The following is a 23,909-nucleotide window of genomic DNA, read 5'->3' as shown; positions in this document are numbered from 1 at the left end:
TGATCACCGAGGGCTTTTTTCCCTGTAACTTATATAATTCTGTCCCACTCTCATGGGCGTACAAATTCTGGTACTAAAGACCTGGTGCCTGGATCCCATATTGCCTTGCACTGGGATTGGGAATTAGTGCCCTGACATGCAACTCCTCCTACTGGGCCAGTGTAGAGCCTGCTGTTAGTACAGCTATTTGCAGTGTTTACAGTATTTGCAGTATTCATGTGTTTAGCTGAACCCTTGGACTCAGTCCCTGAGTGTATCCCCACTAAACTGAGAGGTAAACTGATGTTACTATCTTGCTGTGTGGATTCCAGTGTGCTTGTACTGTGAATTTTTGGCATGCACACGTGGCTATATTTATCTCATTGGGCTGGTAGTGCTACTTCCTTGGTGTAATGATGACATTATGCTAAGATCAATCCTGAAAATAGTGCCCTGGTGTGATGGTCACTCTGTGCTGTTCATGTGAATCCTGCATTTTTGTATGCTGTGTTGTTGTAGCCCTGTTCCCAGGAGATTAGAGAGACAAGGTGAGTGAGGTAATTTCTTTTATTGGAGCAACTTTTGTTGGTGAGAGAGAGAGAGACAAGTTTTGGAGCTTTCAGAGCTCTTCCTGAAGAAGAGTTCTGTTAAAGCTCAAAAGCTTGTCTCTCTCACCAACAGAAGCTGGTCCAATAAAAGATATTACCTCACCCACCCTTTTTCTCTAATGTGAAAAGCCTCCCTCCAAAACTGGCAGAGAGAAGGTGCTTGGAGAAGGTGGCAGAGAGGAGAGAGCAGTAGGCAGCTGGGGGAAGGGGCGGAGTGGGGGTGGGGCCTCGGGAGGGCACCCACCCACAAAACCAAAAGTCAGCACCTATGGGCGTGGCTACCTCCGGCTGTGTCATAAATATAAAGGGAAGGGTAAACACCTTTAAAATCCCTCCTGGCCAGAGGAAAAACCCTTTCACCTGTAAAGGGTTAAGAAGCTAGGATAACCTCGCTGGCACCTGACCAAAATGACCAATGAGGAGACAAGATACTTTCAAAGCTGGAGGGGGGGGAGGGAGAAACAAAGGTTCTCTATGTCTGTGTGATGCTTTTGCCTGGAACAGAAAAGGAATGGAGTCTTAGAACTTGGTAAGTAATCTAGCTAGATATGTGTTAGATTCTGTTTTGTTTAAATGGCTGATAAAATAAGCTGTGCTGAATGGAATGTATATTCCTGTGTTTGTAACTTAAGGTTTTGCCTAGAGGAATTCTCTATGTTTTGAATTTGATTACCCTGTAAGGTATTTACCATCCTGATTTTACAAAGGTGATTCTTTTACTTTTTCTTCAATTAAAATTCTTCCTTTAAGAACCTGATTGCTTTTTCATTGTTCTTAAGATCCAAGGGTTTGGGTCTGTGTTCACCAATGCAAATTGGTGAGGATTTTTATCAAGCCTTCCCCAGGAAAGGGGGTGTAGGATTTGGGAGGATTTTTGGGGGAAAGACGTTTCCAAGCGGGTTCTTTCCCGGTTATATATCTGTTAGACGTTTGGTGGTGGCAGTGATAAAGTCCAAGGGCAAAAGGTAAAATAGTTTGTACCTTGGGGAAATTTTAACCTAAGCTGGTAAAAGTAAGCTTAGGAGGTTTTCGTGCAGGTCCCCACATCTGTATCTTGGAGTTCGGAGTGGGGAAGGAACCTTGACAGGCTGGGTGGCGCGGCTGCCAGTCCTGGTGCTCTGAGCAGCATGGTAAGGGAGTGGGGGGGGAAGGGCCGGGGGGCCATCAGGGGATGGGGACCAAGGTGGGTTGGATAGGTGTGGGAGTCATGGAGGGTCTGTCAGGGGGCAGGGGTGTGGATATGGGACAGGGAGCAGGGGGTGGAGTCCCAAGGGGTTAGTTGTGGTAGGGGGTTCTGGGAGTGGGTAGTCAGGGGACAGGGAGCCGGGGGGGGTGGATTGGGTGGGGATTTTGAGGGGGGCAGTCAGGGGATGGATGGGGGCGGAGGCCAGGCTGTTTGGGGAGGCACAGCCTTCCCTACCCCGCCCTCCATACAGTTTTGGAATGCCGATGTGGCCCTCAGGCCAAAAAGTTTGCCCACCCCTGCTCTATATCCTTTGTGTGGATTATTTTATCTGTTCAGACTGTCAACTGTCAATTTTATTCCAGTGATTTGCAAATCTACCTTCACTCCAGATTTGTGTCTCAATCCAATCCAATGTTTCAGCCTCTCTGACATCTTTTGGATGTTTTGCTGTCAGTTTGTTAACATGACTGAACAGAGCTAACTTGACTCCAGGACCATTCTCTTCTCCACCTCCCTTCCTTTGTCCCCTTGTCCCCAACCACCCTCATCCTAAAATTGCTATATTGCCGCCACTACATTTGTGAAGAGCCATCTGGGTCATGGTGGCATATATACAGGTGAGGAGTAATCAGGAATAAATCCGTCTTGAAATAAACTCTTCTTTTGTTCCAGTGGGCAGAGATCAACTGGGCGTTGTGTATCCTGGGTATTCTGAACCAACAGCTGATTGACTGAATAGAAAATTGATGAATCCCAATTCAGAACTCTTGATATGCTAATGCAAAAATGCATCTATGAAGCTCACTCCTTAGTCTCCTTTTTGTCCTATGCCCCTGCCAGTTTTTGGGGAGAAAAGAAGAACCAAAAAAGGTTTCATTTTAAAATCAATCATGGCAAGTGATTATTCTATTGTAGTTTAAGTGCCTTTGGCAAATTTTGAGAGAAATAGATAGTTGAACATTTTAAGGTCTTAATCCTAAAGCTGTAATGCTTAGGCAGGGTAACCAGAATGGCATGAGTGTCAAAAGTTGAGATATTCTGTACCTAATAGCACCACATAGGAGAGAAATACAGTTGTGACAAACACTGCTATATGTCACAATATGCAAGTATGACATAGGGCAGCGATTCTCAAACTTCATTGCACCATGACACTCTTATGACAATAAAAATTACTACATGACCCCAGGAGGGGGGACCGAAGCTAGGGTTGCCAACTTTCTAATCGCACAAAACTGAACACCCTCGCCCCACCCCTTCCCCAAGGCCTCACCCCCGTCCCTTCCCTGAGGCCCTGTCCACTACATTCCCCCTCCCTCGATGGCTCACTCTCCCCAACCCTCACTCACTTTCACTGGGCTGGGGCAGGAGCTTGGGGTGCGGGAGGGAGTGAGGGCTCTGGCTGGGGGTGCTGGCTGTGGGGTGGGGCCGGAGATGGGTTTGGGTGCAGGACGGGGCTCCAAATTTGTGGGGGGCTGAGGGCTGGGGCACAGGCTTACCTTGCACGGCTCCCGGTCAGCAGCGCAGCGGGACTAAGGCAGGCTCCCTGCCTGTCCTGACGCCACGTTGTGTGTGCACTGGAAGCGACCACCAGGTCCGGCGCTAGTAGGCAGGAGGGGACAGGAGGCTTGGTGTGCACTGCTCTCACCCGCAGGCAGCGCCCCCCAGCTTCCATTGGCCGAGAACTGGCTGATGGGAGTGCGGAGCCTGTGCTCGGGGTGAGGGCAGCACACGGAGCTCCGTGGCCTCCCCCCCTCCCCAACATAAGAGCCAGACCTGCTGGCCGCTTCCGGGGTGCAGCGCTGTGCCCCAGAACAGGTAGGGACTAGCCTGCCTCAGCACCGCAGCACCACCTACCGGACCTATAATGGTCTGGTCGGCGGTGCTGACCGGAGCTTCCAGGGTCCCTTTTCGACCAGGTGTTCCAGTCGAAAACCGGACACCTGGTCACCCTAACCAAAGCCTGAACCTGCCCAAGCCCCACCACTCCAGGCGAGGGGAGGAGGGAAAGCTCGAGCCCCACCACCCTGGGCTGGGGAGCCCAAGTCCAAAGGCTTCAGCTCCAAGAAGGGGGCCTGTAACTTGAGCCCTGCCACCCACTGCTGAAGCTGAAGCCTGAGGCCTACTGCCCAGGGCTGAATATGATATGTTTTGTTGAGTTTACAAGTTTGGTTGATAAAGGTAATATACTTAGACTTCTGTAGGGCATTTGATTTGGTACTGCCTGACATTTTGAATAACAAATCTGAAAGATATTAAATGGATTAAAAGCTAGCCAAGTGATGGTTCTCAAAATGTAAATGGAGAATCCTCATTGAACAGGTGTGTTTCTAGAGGGGTCCCACAGGAATCCGTTCTTGGCCTTATGCTGTTTATCATTTTTGTTAATGACCTGGAAGAAAATACAAAATCATCACTGGTAGTTTGCAGATGACACAAATTGGAGGAGTGGTAAATAATGAAGAGGATAAGTCACTGCTACAGAGTGATCTGGATTGCTTGGTAAGCTGGACGCATGCAAACTGTATATGTTTTAATATGATTAAATGTATACATCTAGAAACAAAGAATGTAGATCAGACTTACAGGATGTGGGGGATTCTATCCTGGGACTCAGCTACCATGATCCCCAGTTTTTTTTTAAGTATCTCTATCAGCTGAATATGTGCTTCCAGTGTGACATTGTGTCCAAAAGGGCTAATGTAATTCTTAGGTGTATGGATTGTGATAGGGCAAGGCCAGATGGCTATAGAAAAGTAGTGGGAGACAGATACATTAGCCCCAGGCTGAACAAATCCCTGTTACCAGGATAAGTAAATGGCAGCTGCTCCAGGTCAATTAAGACACTTGAGGCCAATTAAGATCATGTGTTACCTAGGGAGGTGGTAGAATCTCCTTCCTTAGAAGTTTTTAAGGTCAGGCTTGACAAAGCCCTGGCTGGGATGATTTAATTGGGGATTGGTCCTGCTTTGAGCATGGGGTTGGACTAGATGACCTCCTGAGGTCCCTTCCAACCCTGATATTCTATGATTCTATGAAGATCTTTCCAGAAGGCAGGGAAGATAGCCAGGTTGATTGGGACACCTGAAGCCAATTAGGGGCTGGCTGAAACTAGCTAAAAGCCTCTCTGTTAGTCAGCTGGGTGTGCATGTCAGGAGCTGTAGGAGAAAGTCACGCTGTTGGAGGAACTAAGCAGTACAAACCATATCAGGCTCAAGGAAGGAGGCCCTGAAGTAATGGTGAGGGAGATATTGAGTGGGAGCTGCTGTGGGGAAGTGGCTCAGGGAATTGTATACTTCCTATTTCCAAAAAGTCAGCTACCATAGCTGCTACTATTAGAGTACCTGGGCTGGAGCCCGGAGTAGAGGGCAGACCTGGGCTCCCCCCTCCCCGATTAATCACTGACACTGGGAGACAACAGAGACTGTGCGAGGGAGGATGGCTTCTCCTCACCTCCCTTGCTGGCTTATGATGAAAATGGCTTAGTAGGCTGTGACCCTTGCCTCTAGAGAGAGAAGGGCTACGTGTAGGGTCACAGTGAGCCTCTGAGGCTAGCAAAATCCTCCAGGAAGCGCTGGACCCACTGAGACAAGGACAGAGCTTTGTCACAGCATGTATAAGCAGGGGACTCTTGGATAGGAGTAAAGGTTGTATTACCTCTCCTTTGGGGACTGGTGCGACTGCTGCTGGAATATTATGTCCAGTTTGGTGTCTACAATTCAAGAAGGATGTTGATAATTTGGAGAGGGTTCAGAGAAGGGCCATGAGAATGATTAAATAATTAGAAAACATGCTTTATAGTGATAGACTTAAGGATCTCAATCTATTTAGCTTAACAAAGAGATGGTTAAGGGGAGACTTGATTATAGTCTATAAGTACCTGCAAGGGGAACATGTATTTAATAATGGGCTCCTCAGTCTAACAGAGAAAGGTATAACACAATCCGATGGCTGGAAGTTGTAGCTAGACAAATTCAGATTTGCAGTCAGGCATAAATGTTTAACAGTGGGTGTAATTAACCATTGGAATAATTTACTAAGAGTCATGGTGGATTCTCTGTCACTGACCATTTTCAAGTCAGGATTGGATGTTTTTCTGAAAGCTGTGCTCTAGGAATTATTTTGGGGAAGTTCTATGACCTGTGTTATACAGAAGGTCAGACTAGATGATCACAATGGTCCCTTCTGTCCTTGGAATTTATGGAAACTGGCTGAAGCATGTTGACAAAGTGGCAAAAAGCTTGTGATATTAATTAAGGCCATAACGTCTTTACATTTACAGTGATTATCCCCAGGGAAGGGATGTATCAGATATTAAACTGAATGGTGGTAGTACACAGTTCATGGCAATCAGAGCTGTGATTAGAGCACAAGAGTCCTTTGTTCTCTGTCCTATGCTATGCTGCTTCAGATGATGTTGAGGTGTCCTTATGGGCAGAGTGGGTGCTAGCTACTCAGCTGTCTAGCAGAGAATTATAGCAGCTGTAGTGCTGCCAGTGGTTCCTGCACCCCTAATAATCACTGATCTGAGGCCCTCAACTCAAAAAAACCTTTTGCCAATGCCTTTACATTTATAGAACCAGAAGTCCGCTCTAGTGGGTAGTATGAATCCTCTGTAAGTATACCATATAGTCACGGAAGTGATGGATTCTGTGACTTTAACCAACCTCTGTGACTTCTTCGGCTTCAGCTCCTGCAGCTGGGGCTGTCAGCCCTTGCGGTGGTCAGCCTCCTCAAACCCACCTGCGCCCTGTTATTTTTAATTAAAGTTACGGACAGGTTGCAGGCTTCCGAGAAGTTTTGTTTAATGCCCACGACCTGTTCATGACTTTTTCTAAAAATAACCATGACAGAATCTTAACCTTAATCACCTGTCACCTTTAGGAAGATCAGTGATAAACTCTTAATCCCACCTAGTGTTTAGAAATGCATATTTTAACTCTTATTTCTTTCTTTCACAAGGAAAAGGGTTTAGCCTTTTTTTTTTAAAAAAAAGTCCTTATTTTCTCAGCCCATATCGGCACGGCTTTCAAGTCTCAAATGTTGTCTCTCTAAACATAGAATCTTTGCTTAGGAATTAATTTGAGACTTACGTTAATGTTTATGTAATAGCTTGTCACTATCGCCTGAATTGTCAGTCTTCACAGCATCAAGTTGTGATGTCGCAAGATTGATATTAGATGGAGAGCAACTTTGATCTCGGTCTTTCCCTTTTGTAATTATAGGATTAATCTACTGACAGTGATTATGCCCAGAGAAGGCATGTATCAGATATTAAACTGAATGGTGCTACACATTCATGGCCATGTGAGAGACTTTCCTTTTTGATCTTTCATCTGGTAGAGAAATATAATGTCTCTGAGTTCCTTCATTTGTAAGTTTAAACCAGTCCACCAGGATGCAGAACTTTTAGTAAATGAAATGTAAGTTTTGACGTTCAGTATTCAGGGTATTAATTAAAATTAAACACTGAGTATAATCATGAACAAAATCATTCAGGAGACCAAAAGAGCTTGTAAAATAGAATATAAAATGGCCCAAGTAGTACATAGCTACAAAAATAACCCTCTTTTGGTAGTGCCAACTGAGCATTTAGAATCTCGGAAACTAGCAGAACAGTCAAATCAGTTTTTGTATTCTCTCTCTATTTTGCAGTATACCTGTTTTATATAAATGTAGTAAATAACATCACTTCATAGGAAAGGGACCTAGTACGCCTTCCCTTCCCCCCCAAATTATGAACAAGTGGTGGATAACGCTGATGTTTACCCTATTGTATATGAAAAAACAATTAAAACATTTCTGAGGGAGAAGTGGCTTAAAGCATGCTTTAAAAAAGAATTGGTCTGCTCATTCATTAGTGAGGGTCTTTTGTACCCTTCTCTTCCTCCCGAAAATCAAGTCCCTTCAGAAGGTCCATATAGGGAATGTCAATTTCAGGATAGTAAACCTTTGTAAAGTTCATCAGCTCTATTCAACCAAGTTTTGAAACCTTGGCTGAGGAAAAATCAGTTAATTTCACTCTTCTTCTAGAGCTATGGAAAGTAATTACTGTGTTGCTGATGTATTTGGCACAAAGGAAATGGGGATTTTTGACCATCTGTTTTGTATAGAGGAGTGGCTAACTTAGCTTGTCATATGTTCCTAAACTACAGTACTTAAGTTGGAATGCTGTTTAGTTGGAATTTAAAGGCTATCATTAGATGAGTAGTTGATGGTAATACAAGCCCTGATTCCATTATTTATTTTTGTGTGCATGTATTTAGAGCTCTTGCAGCGTCAAAAGCTAGAGTTAAGGTTGCAAATTGGCTTCTATCGATATCCTGTACTTCAAACGTTCTCTTTTCTTTAGGGCTAAAACTTTCAAACTTTGGTTTTAACCTAAAGATGAGATGAGATGTTGTCTGATTTTAAATCTTCACTATTTGGGGTACATGTCTGGGAAATACCATTTTCCCTTAGGAATTTTTTTTTGGGGGAAAATACTCAGATGGCTGAACTTAAAAAATTCAAACGTGTGGTTAGTCCTCAGTGAAGAATAGTTGTAGCTTCAGTTCAAAGAGAGAACGTTAAGGTTTGTTTATATGAAAACATAACTGAACATTATTTTACGTACAAGGGCACTACAATAGTTTATACATTAGCTATTTACCTTTGGTACCATGGTGCCCAACTTTATAACCTCACTGTTTGGTTATTCTTGTGGTTACCAGTTGCTGCAGCTTAATGTATGGAGATGTATAAAAGCAGCTCCGCATCTCCTTGATGCTCTCTTTCCTTTCTCTTAAAGTTAATGCCACTTTAAGGCCAAAACCATAAATGCATAAATCAGGATTTCCATATCACAATTAATATGCCCACATTACTAAACCTGGTATAAAGATAGATTTTTTTTTCTTTAAAATAACTGGAAAATGTGTGTTTGGTTTTTAAAAGATTTGGAAATTTGACCTGGTTATAAAATGGCATAATTTGTATGCAATTCCTTGTACACTAAGTTGGTATAAAGAGTAACAATGCCTCTGATTTTCAGATAACGGTAGAAATTGGTGGGAGCTACAGGTGCTTAGCATATCTGAAAATCAAATCCAGTATATCTGTATGTTATCAACTGAGCTTCTATTATGTAATATGAATTTCACTTTCTATACTACAAACCTTTTCTGGCATTGCTTTGTTGATCATGGGTGTGAAGAGGTGTGATCTTGGACTAACACAGCTGTGCTGGCAAATGCCCCTAGAGTAGACACAGCTATACTGGGAAAACTGCACTTCTTTTGTCAGTATAGCTCATCTTTCTTGGAGGGTGGGAATGGGGTTAGGGGTTGGAAAAAAGCAATAGAAGTACAGTTTTGCTGGTATAAGCCATGTCTACACCAGGAGCACTTTGATAATGTAGTTAGCAAAGCACTCCTACTGTAGACCTGGCCAAGGTTTATCGGATACCCCTTTTACACCACTTTAAGGGGTACAGTAAGTACTTACCATATTTTTTGAAAATTCTTCCTGCTTATTTTTTTGTAAGCTGGATAACTTTCCTCAGATTTAATTGTATGTTGGTTGTGATTGTAGTGGCTGTGCTCTTGAGTATTGGATGATTCTCTTTCTTTAGAGTATTTGGAAGAGGGCTGATGAGAAGAACACCACATTGGCTTTACGAATGACCAAAGTAAATGTGCAGTTTGTCTACCAATGTTGACTTTTGCTCCCCTTTTGGTAGCTGAGAACAAAAATTGCATAGTACCTCGTATTTTCTTAAAATGCCCAATCATCTGTCCACTTACCTAACATCATATAATTTTTCCTCTCTTAGGTTATATACATCACCAAAGAAGAAACTGACTCCAGTGCAGAAATCTGTTAGTCCATTAGTTTGGTGCAGGCAGGTACTTGATTATCCAAGTCCTGATATTGAATGTGCTAAAAAATCACTGATCCACAGGCTTGAACAGATAATGTCAGGTGAGTTCATGCATCAGCACGTGTGTTGACATTGTGTTTTACATTTTAACATAAAACCTTGTTTTAGAATAAATAATACAATATCTCTATTCTGCTAGTGATTTGAGGGTTGGAGGAGTTTCTTCAGTCTTAAGATTTTTTGACGTTTCTCAGATGGCAATTCACTCTCTACTTATGTTTTGGGCCAGGTAAATAGAAGAAAGGAGGAAGCAATAGACCATGTGAATCATGATTATGCCTCCTGAGTAGTGATATTTTGGCCAGTTTCTGCTTCCTCTCAAGCCATAAAACTTTTTTAAAAAGTCCAGCAGCTTAATCTGGAATTTGTCTGCTGCCTTAGTTAGACATTTAAACTCTTGAGGGGAGAACAAACTTATCAGGCTGATAAACTCTGTGCATTTACCTTTAATACATTTAGCTATGTAGTTTGACTGTGTTAAATCAGCTGGGAATTTTTTTTGTTTGGTTGTTGGTTGTTCTTGGCTAAGGAGATGGAGACTGAAGTTAGTTAATAGTTTTGGGACACTGAATGGATTTTTCAGTGGATTTGAGATCTTGGTTATTCCTTTCCAAGATGATAGAGACTAATGTCTTAAATGATATAATTGGCCCTGAGATAAAGGAGCCACTTAACACTCAAAACTGTGGCTAATGTCTGAGTGCCTGGTCCTGTGAAATGCTGATGGAGGTCCCCCCTCATGACTCCTGTTGATGTCCTGGTGGAAGTTAGGTACTCAGTGCCTAGAGGGAGGTACTCAGCTGCCTGAGTCTGTCTTTAGTTCTCTCTTCTTTGCCAAATCACACTACTTTTCCATTAGAATACCATAACCCTTGGCACTTATTTGCAACCTTTAACTCTCTCCTAAACTCCTCCTTTCTCTTCTATCTCCATGTGGGATTTTGCTGATTTTAAATAAAATATCAACAAGATCTATAGTTAGAAAGAAAGGTAGGTCACAACAATAGTCTTCCGCCTCCAGGCCCTGCAGAGGCTCCTTTATAGTGCAGGTAGTCCAGCGTGGAGTACCTTGGCGCACGCCTTCTTCCGCCGCCTCCGAGGGCTCAGATATGACCGGCAGCTCTTTTTTCTCCATCTGAGAGGCCTTCCGCGAGACCTCTCCGAGCCGGCGGTCTTCTACCAGGACCTCCTCTGGACCTGGAAGCTTTTTTCGGCGGCCAGGTCATTTGTGGCCACCGAGGGAGCAGACCTCCTCGCGGAGCCCCTGCTACACAACCTCGACTTCCGTGTGCAGGTGGTGGAGTCTCCCGCGGTGTGTCGGAGGTAGGTCCTGGCAGAAACCACCAGAGTCAGAGACCTCCTGGACTATGACAGGGGATTGGGTAGAGCCCTGCGCGCTCGGACAATACATGGGGCTTTCCACCCTTCCCACCCCTGGGCGCATACTCCGGGAGGTGAAGGCCGCCTTGTCACCCGATTCTCTCGCTTTCCTGCAGCGAGCCCTGCGAGAGGGCGTTCCTCGCCCAACCCTCACACCTGGCCCTCTGGACATATTTCTTGGGCCCCTGTACCGCGAGCCCCCCCCCCGGCCTCTCCGTTCCCACACTCTGAGCTGGCTGCTTACCCTGCAGCCGGTCTGATTTCTAACCGCGCCCAGAAACCATCTATACACGCTCATGCTCCATACGTTACATTTCCTCACCCTTGTGTCCCACTCCGACACCAAATGGTGGGACTATCTTCCACCTAAAGAGGGTGAGGAGCCCTAGTGGGCCAGCCTTTATTCCACCTTGGTCCCACGGCCTGCCGAGGACATTAGTTGGTGGCTCCTTCGTGGAGCCATGAGCACGGGCGTGCACCTGCCATGGTTCACCCCTACATCTGAGGCCTGCCCCTTTTGCGGCGTGAGGGAGAACCTGGCACACGCCTATCTCAAATGTGCCAGGTTGCAGCCCCTATTCCGGCTCCTCCAGAACTTCTTGTTGAGGTTCTGGCTGCACTTTTCCCCACACTTGTTCCTTTTTGCACACCCTATCCGTGGCCCCACGAAGTCGTGAGACCTCCTCGTCAACCTCCTCCTGGATCTGGCCAAAGTCTCCATCTACAATACCAGGAGGAGGATGTTGGACGAGGGGGTGCTCTGCGACTGCGGGGCCTATTTCTGTTCCTCCCTAGTTTCACGCATCAGGGCAGAGTTCCACTGGGCAGCGTCCACCGGCTCCCTCGACAGCTTTGAGGAGCAGTGGGCGCTGTCCGGGCCGGTTCTCTGCTCAGTGTCTCCATCCGACATCCTTATTTCGAACCTTTGACTCTCACTCCCGCCCCGTTTTTCATTAGTTGTCCCCCGTAATCAGTTGGTCCCTGCGTCCAGTGGTCCCTCCCGCTAGGCTGGGGGAGGGGCCTTTAGCAGTGGGTGGGCTTGCGCCCACCCACTTCCCGGGATTTTCCAAAAAAAAAAAAAAAACAACCAGAACCTTTCCTCCTGCCCCCTCAACCTCATCCCCTCCCACTTACAAAATTTAAACTCACTCTCCTCCCCCCCACCCTTAACCTTTCTTTCCACTGGCTTCTTCAAATTAAAGTTCTTTTCTCTACCAACCTCAAAAAATCCTCATCCTTTATCACACCTGCCTCTCCAATTAGCAGCTCATCTCCTTTTGCCTCTACATCTCCAAGCACACTGAATGTGCCATTCCCTAGTGTTGCCATGTTCCTCTTTTTGAACTCCACCCTGGATCTCTTCTAACCTGATTTCTGCTCTCTTGATTTCATTTTGACTTTCTGGCTAAAATCTCAGGGGCCTGGATTTCATTTTGTCCTCTCTGCTGCATTTTACAATCAGGCACACCCTCCTTCCTGATATCAAGTCCTCTCTGGGCTTTTATGACTCCTTGTTTGCTTCCTACCTTTGATAGTTGATGTCTCTTGGTGGGCCATTGCCCTTCTCTTTCCTGCTTTGAGACCTACAGAGCTTTTTCCTCAGCTACTGTCCGTTATCCTTTTATACGCTTTATCTGGGGCAGTCTGATCTGTCTGTTTTTCAGCTACCGTCTTAACACTAACTCACAAATCCACCTTTCCTTTCTGGACAGTCTTCTCTCACTACATCCCACATTTCTTTCTCTCTCTCTCCCTCCCTCCCTCCATCCATCTCCTTCTGAAGGTGTTGCTGTTAACTTAAACTTTGTGACTCAATATAACTTTCCTCAGTTCTCCGCATTCTGTCACTTTTGACTACACTACCATTATCCCCATTGCTGTCTTTAATATGAAAGTATTGTTTCACCCCTCCCTCTTTCCTGCCCTTTACAGATGCTATCTTGCTTTTTAGCTAAATATTCATCTTAGCAATTTAGGAAGGCTATTTCTTTTGTTAATTTAGTGCATATCTTGTGGAAGGCCTCCTACACTGAAAGAAAAAGGTTAGACTGAAATTCTGAACACTGACTTGTGCTCAGATATCACTGGGATCTCTGAACTTGTGCTATTGCATATCATGGATCCAAATTGAAGAAGTTTTCAGGAAACTACATATTTCGGTTAAGCTGAATGTAGAGGGCTAAATTCAGCCCTGGAATAAGCAATCACAATTCCATTGTCCAGGCCTTGAAAAGTCTCTTTGCCAGTGATAAGCAGTTTTCCTGTGAAAGTACCATCAACTGCCACAGAATTTAAGCTTTCATTAAAATAAATAAAATTCTAGCCCTGCTTGCGTGCATGAACCTTCCCAGTATAAAACAAGCATTAAAGCTAGAAGTGTTGTCTTGCCAAGGACACAGCCAGGCAGTTCTGCTGTTAAAGTCTTGCTAAGTTTACCAGAGTGAAAAATAATCAGAACCCTGTGGGTAGCAGTGAAATTCAAAAGAACCATGTCAGTTTCACTTTGGTGTTCCGGGGAACCATGAGCAGCAGCGGGGACTTGCACTAGAGCAGTGGTTTTCAACCTTTTTTCATTTGTGGATCCCTAAGAAATTTCCTTTTGCAGACCCCTTTGGAAATTTTAGACATAGTCCGGGGACCCCTGGGTTGAAAACCACTGCACTAGAGCTATTTACTGAAGAGCATTGCTTAAAAATGGAAACTGGAGGAGTTACAGTAATGAAGACACATACCCTTCAGCTAAGCCAGAAAGTGACTGAGCAGTAGGATAGCAGAAAACTCCATCACAATGTGCAGGAATCTGGGAGAAGAGTAGTATGGCCTCTCCTCACAGCCCATTTGGAGGTTCTTGAGTGGATGGGGAACACACAATGTTTCTCCCTTAGCAGTCAAATGTGTTTTTGGGAGAATAGGGGTCATAAAATTTCAGGCAACTCCTAGCTCAAAAGGCTATAAAAGATGGAGAACCCCCTGAAATAGGAGTCAAGGAATCCCAATACCTGCTTTTTTCTTAATAGCTAGGGTGGGCTTCCCTATTCTAGGCATCTGTATGACTAATTACACAGCCTCTAAATGCCTTACGATCTTGAATGTATTTATCCTCAAACATCCCTGTGAGGTAGGTAATTACTGTTGTTCTAATTCTACAAAGGGAACTGAGGCACAGACTAAGTGACTTGCCCATGGTCACACAGGAAGTCTGTTGCAATGCTGGGATTGGATTCTGGATTTCCCAGGTCCCAGGTCAGCATCTTAACCACTGGACCATTGTTGGTGTTGTCCTAGCCTTGGGGTGTTCTTCTTATGTCTGTGGCTATTGGTATGTTCAGGTCTTGTGTATAGATGTCAACTGCTGTTGGGATAGGCAGAAGAAAGATTAATGTAATTTAGAGAAGTATGGTAAATTTGAGGGGAGAGGAAAGGAAAAACAGGAAATGTGGGGGAAATAAATTTTGTATATGTATCTTAAAAAAGAGAGAGAGAGATGGAAGGAGAGAAAGAAGACGCTGAGGACTCTATAGGAGATACTTATAAGAAAAGTGAATTAAATCAGGAAGGAAAAAGAATGTAAACCTCCCCAAAAGAGGGATGTGATAGTAATATTTAATCTTCCTGATTGCACTCTCATTTCAAATGTATGTGAAATTATAGGCAGGGCTGTTAGTATCACCTGTTACTAATATTGCCCAACACTTCCCAAAACTTTAACTTTGCTACACTTTAACAATTTGATCTTAAATTTTCCATTCTGGGTGTCTGCCTCTTGCTAAAATTTTGAAATTGGTGTGGTGGTGGCCTTTGTATCAGGGATGTGCTTTTTGTCATCCCCATGAAAATCTGAGTATTATTTGTTCAAGTTACACACCTTTGACAAATGTCAGTTCACATTTGCTAAATAGAGACTACAATCTCTGCAGATTCTATCCTCACTGAGCATACTTGAGCCCCTCACAGCTCCAAGTGCTTACTGAATTGTGCATATTCCGTCCCCACAGAGTAACTGAGCACGCTTCCTCCAGCGCAGGGCTATAGTGGCACAGCTGGACTTTTCCTGTGGTGTCTGTTCACAGCAATTCTGGGCTGGGGTAGGGCCTGGTACTGGTACTGAGAGCAGGAAGCCTGTATCTCCTATGTGCGCAGTGACCCCCTTCTCTTCCCCCACCCCGCTCCCCTTGTTGGCACCTTGACAGCATGAAGGAGGAAGTTGGATTGAATGCAGGGGGGGACAAAAGCTGAACTAGGGAGACAGAAAGGAATAGATGGGGACAAAGAGTCTAAGACTGGGACTTGACGGAATTGTGGGCAGAGAAACTGAGACTGACTGGACAAAAAGACTGGGAGAGGAGGCTGGGGAGAGGAATTCTGGGAACTGGTGTGGGAGGGAATGGTGACTGGGACTCACTGGACAATGGGACTGGGTTTGGGAGCCAGTGGAAGGGAAGAGAGACAGGTTTTATAAGGAGCTGGGATTAGGAACCAGTGGGAGAGAGGGAAGACCGATCTGACAAGGAGCTGAGGTGTAGTGGGGGAACTAGGATTGGCTGGGCAAAGTGATTAGGACAAGGAGATTAGGGACTGGAGAGGCTGAGATTGGATCAGTGGCTTGGGGAAGGAGACTAGGACTGAGAAGCAGAGGAGAGATAAGATTGGACAAGAAGCCAGGAGCGGGAACTGGGATTGGCTGAGCAAGGACTGGGGACACAGCGTTGGGACAGAAAGGGAAGCTTGGGACTCAGAGCCCAGAGTGGGAGATCTGGCTTGACTGAGCAGGGAGACTGGGATGAGACATCTGGAGGAGTGGAGTTGGTGACTGGGCAGGGGATTATGTCAATGAGCTCGTTGTGAGGAAGAGACAGGACTGGGTCAGGGACTGGTTGCAGTAATGGAGGAGGAGAGTCTGTGTTCAGTAGAGCACACCCCCCCTCCAGACCCTGGAATGGAACCCAAGGTTGCTGAATCTCTCCATGCCTCTGCTGTCAGCAAATACCTGTGAAACTCTCAGGCACTGTGTGTCTCATCTCCTTCTTGTCTAGTAGCAATGTTATATGCGGTGGACCTAAAGGGTCTAATCCTGCTGATGATCCAGGTAGGGGTCAATATGGTGCCACAAAATGGAATTATTAAAAATTCCATTTGCTTTTTAAAAAGCCTAGGAAATTGCACACACAGTATGTTTAAAGAACATTATTATAGAGTTTCAAAATCAAGAACTCAAAAGTTAGGAAATGCTCGAATTAAGGTTGCTTGTGGAACTTTAATGCAGCCCCCTTGGGCAATGTAATTACATGTAATTAAAGACTATCATAATACATGATTATATGTACCGGGCATGGACAACTTCTGCCCCAACAGTTTATTTGATAAAGTTATAAGCAACTGAAAATGGTTGTATAATGGAAAGTGTTAAGCAACCTTAGTAGGCAGTGCTACTAGCCTCACCTATACTCTATAATGTGAAATCATCTATCCCTACATTGTATATTAAACATATTGTGATTTTTTTAAATTAAAAAATGGCTGGGGAGTCTTTACTGGTGTGTGTTTCAAGGGTGTTTCACTGTTGGGTTTCTACATGACTGCAGTGCATGAATGTCACCTGCTTGGTCTTCTCTCTTGAAACAAGAAGAAAAGGAGTACTTGTGGCACCTTAGAGACTAACCAATTTATTTGAGCATGAGCTTTCGTGAGCTACAGCTCACTTCATCAGATGCATACCGTGGAAACTGCAGCAGACTTTATATATACACAGAGAATATGAAACAATACCTCCTCCCACCCCACTGTCCTGTTGGTAATAGCTTATCTAAAGTAAGAAATGTGCAGGAAATGGCCTAACTTCATTATCATGCACATTGTGTAAAGAGTTGTCACTTTGGATGGGCTATCACCAGCAGGAGAGTGAATTTGTGTGGGGGGGTGGAGGGTGAGAAAACCTGGATTTGTGCTGGAAATGGCGTAACCTGAAGATTACTTTAGATAAGCTATTACCAGCAGGACAGTGGGGTGGGAGGAGGTATTGTTTCATATTCTCTGTGTATATATAAAGTCTGCTGCAGTTTCCACGGTATGCATCTGATGAAGTGAGCTGTAGCTCACGAAAGCTCATGCTCAAATAAATTGGTTAGTCTCTAAGGTGCCACAAGTCCTCCTTTTCTCTTGAAACATGGTTCTGTTTAATGTATTCTATCATTACTTTGCTCATAAAAACGGGTCATGCGGCTAGAGTGGAAAGGCTATCCAGGTGTCCTTGCATCATGTTCATGTAATCCAAAACAGTCCTGGTGGGATTAATTTAAGACTACTAAGTGATTTCCTGAGCCTCTAAAACCAGGAAGTAAAACTGATTCTATTTTAAAAAAAACTTGAGTCATTGCCTGATAATGGAATGTTGGCATCTATTTGCATTTATAAAAACCTGTCACTTTTGCCTCTTTTTTTGGGACATTTTTTCAAACAAAAAAAACAAACAAAAAGGGGCAGGGAAGAGGTGGTATGGCAGTTTGGTGACAAAGGATGCAACTTAAATTGTGTTTTCATTGTGAAATCTTCAGGGCAGTCTGTCAGCTTTGTACAATGCTGGGTATGTTGTCAATGCTTAAATATTTGGCATAAAAAGCATGACTAGTATATAGTTTCTTATATTGCACAAATCACTCTGGATATATGCATAACAAGAACTATTACCATGTCACTGATGGAATGGAAAATCCATTTTTGAGTAAAGCAATGACCTTGTTTGGGGCCAGCTTTACACTTAATGACAGATTTTATTTCTAGTCGGTTTGAATTACTACTGAGGCTGCCAGAATAAGTTTGCCATCTGTGATTTTCATTAAATTAAAAAGTTCTGGATTTCAGAAAGGTTGGCCATGATTCTAAAAACTGATCCATTAAAAAAATTAGCTTAGGCATGAAGTGCTAACGTACTTGGAAAAGTCCTGTTGGGAACCTCATGATTTTTGCCAGAAGAAGGGAGTAGATCAATTTGTTAGTGTTACCTATCAAAAATAGTTACTGTACATCAGATTATGAATGTTTCCAAATGCAGACTTTTCTTTTCCTTGGGGAGACAGGGATGGGGAAAGACTATAGATTGTTCTCTGGAATATTCTGAAAGTTCATGTGGAGCAGTATCATTCATCCTGGATAAATTGTGACATGTATTAAAAAGGAATTATAGGTGGGTCTGGTAGCACTGCTTATTAAGGTGACCAGACACTTCCCATTATAAAAAACTGTTTTCATTGTAACCAGAATATTTAGCATTATATAGCACTTTCTGTGTTCAAACCACAGTTCCCAAGGCTTCAAGTCAGTTGCAGCTTTGAGTGCTCAGCACTTCTGTATATGAGACCTCAGGTCTTCAAGTCGCGCACCAGAACATTGAGGAACACACTGTGAAAAGTTTTAAGTGATTTGCTCAGTATTGCCTAGGAACTCTGGCAGAGGTAACATTAGAATCCAGATTCCCATGGTGGCATTCAGCTACTTTAACCATGAGATCATCCTTTATCCTCCTGCAGTTCCCTGTTTTATTCACTGACACCTTTCAGCTTCTACGACCAAAGAAGCAGGGGCCCTACAGACAGGTTTCCTTCACTATCCAACCCTGACATCTCCAGAGTAGGTTCAGCCTGTACACCAGAGTTCCTCAAAGTGTGGGGCGTGCTCTCCCTAAGGGGGCATGGAGGACCATTCAGGTGGAGGGAGACATGGCTGGTGCCCAGTCCAACCCCCACAGGGGTTGTGGGGGTCCACCACACAACTCCACTCCTGGCCCCAGCTGACAGTGCTGCACCCAGAGCGCCCCACCCCACCCCCCATGAGCTGCAGTCCTGCTCTCAGCCATGGCCTGGGGGTAGGGGGAGTGCAGAAAGATATCAGCGGGGGCACGACCCTGAAAAGTTTGACCACTGCTGTATACAGAATGAGAGATTCTGTGGAAAGAATAGTATGTGACTGTGTAATTAAAGACTATCGTAATGCATATGCGCAGGAAGGCCAAATTAAGATTGCGTAGACACCCTTAATTTTGACATTTCCTAATTTTTGAGCTCTTGATTTTTGCAATCTTAACATTCTTTTAATATATCTTTGTGTGTATACAGTATATATATGTTATACTACAGAGCACGCCTGTTTTTACCATTTTGGCCTTTTACAGATGCACAGGGGGATTGGGTTCACCCTTGTCATAAATATAAAGGGAAGGGTAAACACCTTTAAAATCCCTCCTGGCCAGAGGAAAAACCCTTTCACCTGTAAAGGGTTAAGAAGCTAGGATAACCTCGCTGGCACCTGTCCAAAATGACCAATGAGGAGACAAGATACTTTCAAAGCTGGAGGGGGGGAAAAACAAAGGTTCTCTATGTCTGTGTGATGCTTTTGCTGGGAACAGAAAAGGAATAGAGTCTTGGAACTTAGTAAATAATCTAGCTAGATATGCGTTAGATTCTGTTTTGTTTAAATGGCTGATAAAATAAGCTGTGCTGAATGGAATGTATATTCCTGTGTTTGTGTCTTTTTGTAACTTAAGGTTTTGCCTAGAGGGATTCTCTGTTTTGAATCTGATTACCCTGTAAGGTATTTACCATCCTGATTTTACAAAGGTGATTCTTTTACTTTTTCTTCAATTAAAATTCTTCCTTTAAGAACCTGATTGCTTTTTCATTGTTCTTAAGATCCAAGGGTTTGGATCTGTGTTCACTGATGCAATTTGGTGAGGATTTTTATCAAGCCTTCCCCAGGAAAGGGGGTGTAGGGTTTGGGAGGATTTTGGGGGGAAAGACGTTTCCAAGTGGGCTCTTTCCCTGTTATATATTTGTTAGACGCTTGGTGGTGGCAGGGATAAAGTCCAAGGGCAAAAGGTAAAATAGTTTGTATCTTGGGGAAGTTTTAAGCTAAGCTAGTAAAAATAAGCTTAGGGGGTTTTTCATGCAGGTCCCCACATCTGTACCGTAGAGTTCAGAGTTGGGAAGGAACCTTGACAACCCTTGTTTAAAAAAATAAAAAAAATAAATAAATAAGTGATGTGGTCTGTGCTACATCCTTTTGGCATGAGGATCAAGGTTTAGTTGGAACATAAGGGAGATCGGTTTTTACACTTGGACCAGAGTAGATTCAATACCAAGAGAACTCTGGTCCAATGTTATCAGAAGATAATCTTAGAATTCCAGATGCTGTTCTAAATTAGATGCTTTTTGTAATACAACTGCATTTGTTCTGTTCTAAACATTATATTCTGTGAACTTGTATACATAGACTGGAAATATTTTAAAGATAGATATAAAAATATATTTAAAGATATATTGGCCATCATAATTCTGTAATCTCCAAGTGATATTTGGCACTATTGTGATGTAAACTTTTAAGAATACAAACCTTGTGTCCTCGCACTTATTCTGAATACAACTGACAGTTTATGCATTTTAAAGACTTGAATGCTATTTTAATCCTGTGACACCAGGTATGGGAAAACCCTTACTGAGTCACTTGTAGCGCCTCCTAACTTAAACAAGACATTGAGTAAAAGGAAGTAAACAAGTCTGAATCAAGCAGTTCAGTGCATTACAGCAGAGAGTCAACCCTTTGCCCAAGTCCTTCATCACCACTGCCATATTAGTATATTGATCACAACCGCCTTTCTGCCTTTCACAGTTTCAGCAGCAGCAGAATGGTATGGTTAGATCTTTGAGGGACATGAGGACTTTTACCCATGCCTTTTAAAAGATCCTATATTTTTCAAGATTTTAATGTCTGTATAACCGTACTAGGATCTCACAAGTCAGCACATTGCTTGCTGGGGCCATCTGCTTGGCTGTTTTGCAGTGTATATATAGAGATTTTTTTTTCTTTTAATTAATTGATTGTAACCTTTCTTTGGCAAGGGTGCATAACTCCAAGTAGCCAGCTCAGTTGCAGTTAAACTTAATTTAAAACTATGCATGATGAGATGCTCTTCACCTGCTATATTATGCAAAATGAACAGTTTTCTTTAGGAAAGTTGATAATTCCGTTGTACTTTGACATAAAATACCTTCAGTAGTCAAAGAGCTAGCTTTAATAAGGGAAGTCAAATTTGCTTTTTTTCCCTTAGAGTTTTCATTCATAGTGTAGTAAGATGAGTTAGGTTAGAAGATTAATTTCCTAATCAAGGTATAATGCATGTATTAAACTACAAATAGACTATCCTTTTGAAGCGGACATACTTGAACAGTTATAATAGATCAGTCTGAAGTAATCATAGCTCTGGGATGTTTCCATCCTGTTTTTCAGTGACCTGAGATGTAGTGCTATCAAAGTAGTTAAGTATACTGTGAATTTAATATAACCTTGGAGCCACTTAAGATCAAAACTGAAAAAATTAGGCTAAAAAGCAGGGACATAAGAAATGTCCTAATAAGAACTTCTAGGTTGTGGAATAACCTTGCAACAATAGAGGTGGAGCCCTATTGACTGGACAAAATATTAAAAACAATAGAAAATACACAGTAGTGAACAATCCTGGACTACTGGGAGAAAAACTTTATCATACTCGTCCAAAATATTGCTGTAGCGCTATAAGCTACAATATGTTCAGCAGCTAATGTAGGCTAACTATAGCGTGATAACTTTGATATGTTAAACGTTTACTTGCCCTCAAGAGCAGAGAAACTTTCTGAAACAAGAATAATAGCTTATACAATTTTGCTATTTAAACTAATATTGATCACAGGTAAATAACCATTTGACCTCTCTGAATGAAGCATTTCACCCCAAAGTATTACAAACTTTCACTCATTCCTCTTAATATTTTAGCTCCACCAGCATACAAAGGAAGTAACGATGGCAGCAAGGAGGACTGTTCACTCTAATTAAACAATGTGTTTCAATGTAAATTTTGCTGCTGTAGCAGTGCACTTCAGTTATTTCCATAAAGAATCTGTCTCTTACCCCTGTGGTTATATTGTTTCTGATACTGAGGTATAATAGTAGAATATCTTCATCATTCAGCTTTATCCAAACATTTGTCTTTTGTGTAAAATAAATCAATAAATATTCAGATAGACTTGAGCAATACTAAGAACAGTGTTTTGTTTAGTTTTTTTGTTTGTTTTTTTACAGTAAAACATCTGGGAATTAACATGTTAGTTTTTTAGATATACACGGTGCCACAAAACTCTGGAGACCTCATTTGAATAATTGTGAATCATCTTGCTTTTCAGCCAAACTATTTGCAGTTTTATGGTCTCTCCAGATTTGAGTGACACTTGTGTCACCACAGCCTTATTTTGTCACTTCTATAACACAAAGATACTTTAAGCCTCAGGTAGGGTAGAGATCTTCATGGATGACAATTTAATGGCAGTTCTGTAGTGTGGGTCATGCAAATACTACTTTTTAAAATATTCTGTGTACGCTTCTGAAGTGTTTTGAATTGTAGTCAAGTCACTTTGCATCCTAGACAAAAGTAGACTTGATTGAAGAATTTTCCCTTTAGATCAGATGATGATGCTATCGCGTTTAAGACGATATTGTGTTTAAGAAGTAATATGTCATCACTAGGGGAGACAAAGAGCTGTGTTGTCTCAATGTGCATATAGTTTGCAACTGTACATCTTTTATCATACCCAGATGGCTTCATTAATATACTATCCGAGTGACTAGCTAAGGCAGGCATGGGCAAACTACAGCCTAGGGGGCCACATCCAGTCCTCCAGATGTTTTAACCTGGCCCTTGAGCTACTGCAAGGGAGCAAGGAGTGGGGCTTGCCCTGCTCCAGTGCTCCAGCAGAGGAGTGGGGTCAGGGGCTTGCCCTGATCCGTGCAGCTCCTGGAAGCAGCGACATATCCCCCCTCCGGCTCCTGTACATTAGGGGTAGCCAGGAGGCTCTGCACACTGCCCCTGCCCCAAGCGCCGCCCCCACAGCTCCCATTGGCCGGGAACCGCAGCCAATGGGAGCTACAGGGGTGGCGCCTGCGGGCGGGGCAGTGTGTAGAGCCTCCTGGCTGCCCCAACACATAGGAGCCGGAGGAGGGACATGTTGCTGCTTCTGGGAGCTGCTTGAGGTAAGTGCCATCCGGAGCCTGCACCCCTGCCCCCTTCCCGCGTGCCAACACCTTGCCCCAGCCCTGATTCCCCTCCTGCCCTTGAACCCCTCGGTCCCAGCCCAGAGTACCCTCCTGCACCCCAAACCCCCAATTTTGTGAGCGTTCATGGCTTGCCATACAATTGCCACACCCAGATGTGACCCTCAGGCCAAAAAGTTTGCCCACCCCTGAGCTAAGGATTTGTATAAGAGTTAGCTGGATGAGGCTCAACTAGAATGAAAATAGAAGGTTATTCTGGTAGGCTGCCATTGACTCCTTCAGCTGAGGTATCCTATTACTCACTTTGCTTCTGAAGGTCTTATTATATACGTGCAACTGGTTTTTTGTAGAGCTGTAGAGTAATGACCAAGAGGACTTTTCTTTCCAAAGTACAAACAGGAAAAAGGTCACACTCTTCTTGTCAATGGGAGCATGTTTTGGCAGTCATAACTTTGTTCCTTCCCAAGTGCATCATAAATTGTGTATGGTTGCTTCAGAAGCCTGCTCAGCTAGTACCAAATGCAGTTGGCCTCTTGCTTAGCAGCCCTCTTTGTGTGGGTATCTGCAGTGGCTTCCATTGTGCTTATGTGTAATTCAAGTTGGTTCACCTTAATGTTTTCTGTCCTGAATGCCTTAGAGACTGCTTTTATGTTTGATACTATGGCAGTTAACAAAAGCCAAGGTGCTTGAGCCTGTCCTTTAAAAGGGGGAAGCCTAGAGTTTGGTATTTTATGGAGGAGTTTGCTTCGCTTTTCCTTTCCACCCC

The 23,909-nt window shown here is 43.6% G+C and overlaps 1 protein-coding gene across 4 annotated transcripts in view; it reads left to right on the top strand.

Annotated features, from left to right (window-relative positions):
• SLAIN2 (SLAIN motif family member 2) overlaps positions 1-23,909 on the top strand; it is a 63,364-nt gene that overhangs the window by 9,742 nt on the left and 29,713 nt on the right. For 3 of the 4 annotated variants that reach the window (XM_077815675.1, XM_077815673.1, XM_077815672.1), the window contains exon 2: positions 9,587-9,735. In XM_077815675.1, the coding sequence (XP_077671801.1) occupies positions 9,587-9,735 (149 nt within the window). Of the gene's footprint in view, positions 1-4,199; positions 4,276-9,586; positions 9,736-23,909 lie in introns of those variants that run through there. The other variant, XM_077815674.1, reaches the window with a different exon arrangement.

Source organism: Eretmochelys imbricata, chromosome 4 (assembly GCF_965152235.1).
Source record: "Eretmochelys imbricata isolate rEreImb1 chromosome 4, rEreImb1.hap1, whole genome shotgun sequence".
Lineage (NCBI taxonomy): Eukaryota > Metazoa > Chordata > Testudines > Cheloniidae > Eretmochelys > Eretmochelys imbricata.
The sequence above is the reverse complement of the archived record's forward strand: the minus strand, read 5'-3'. Positions and strand labels throughout refer to the sequence as shown.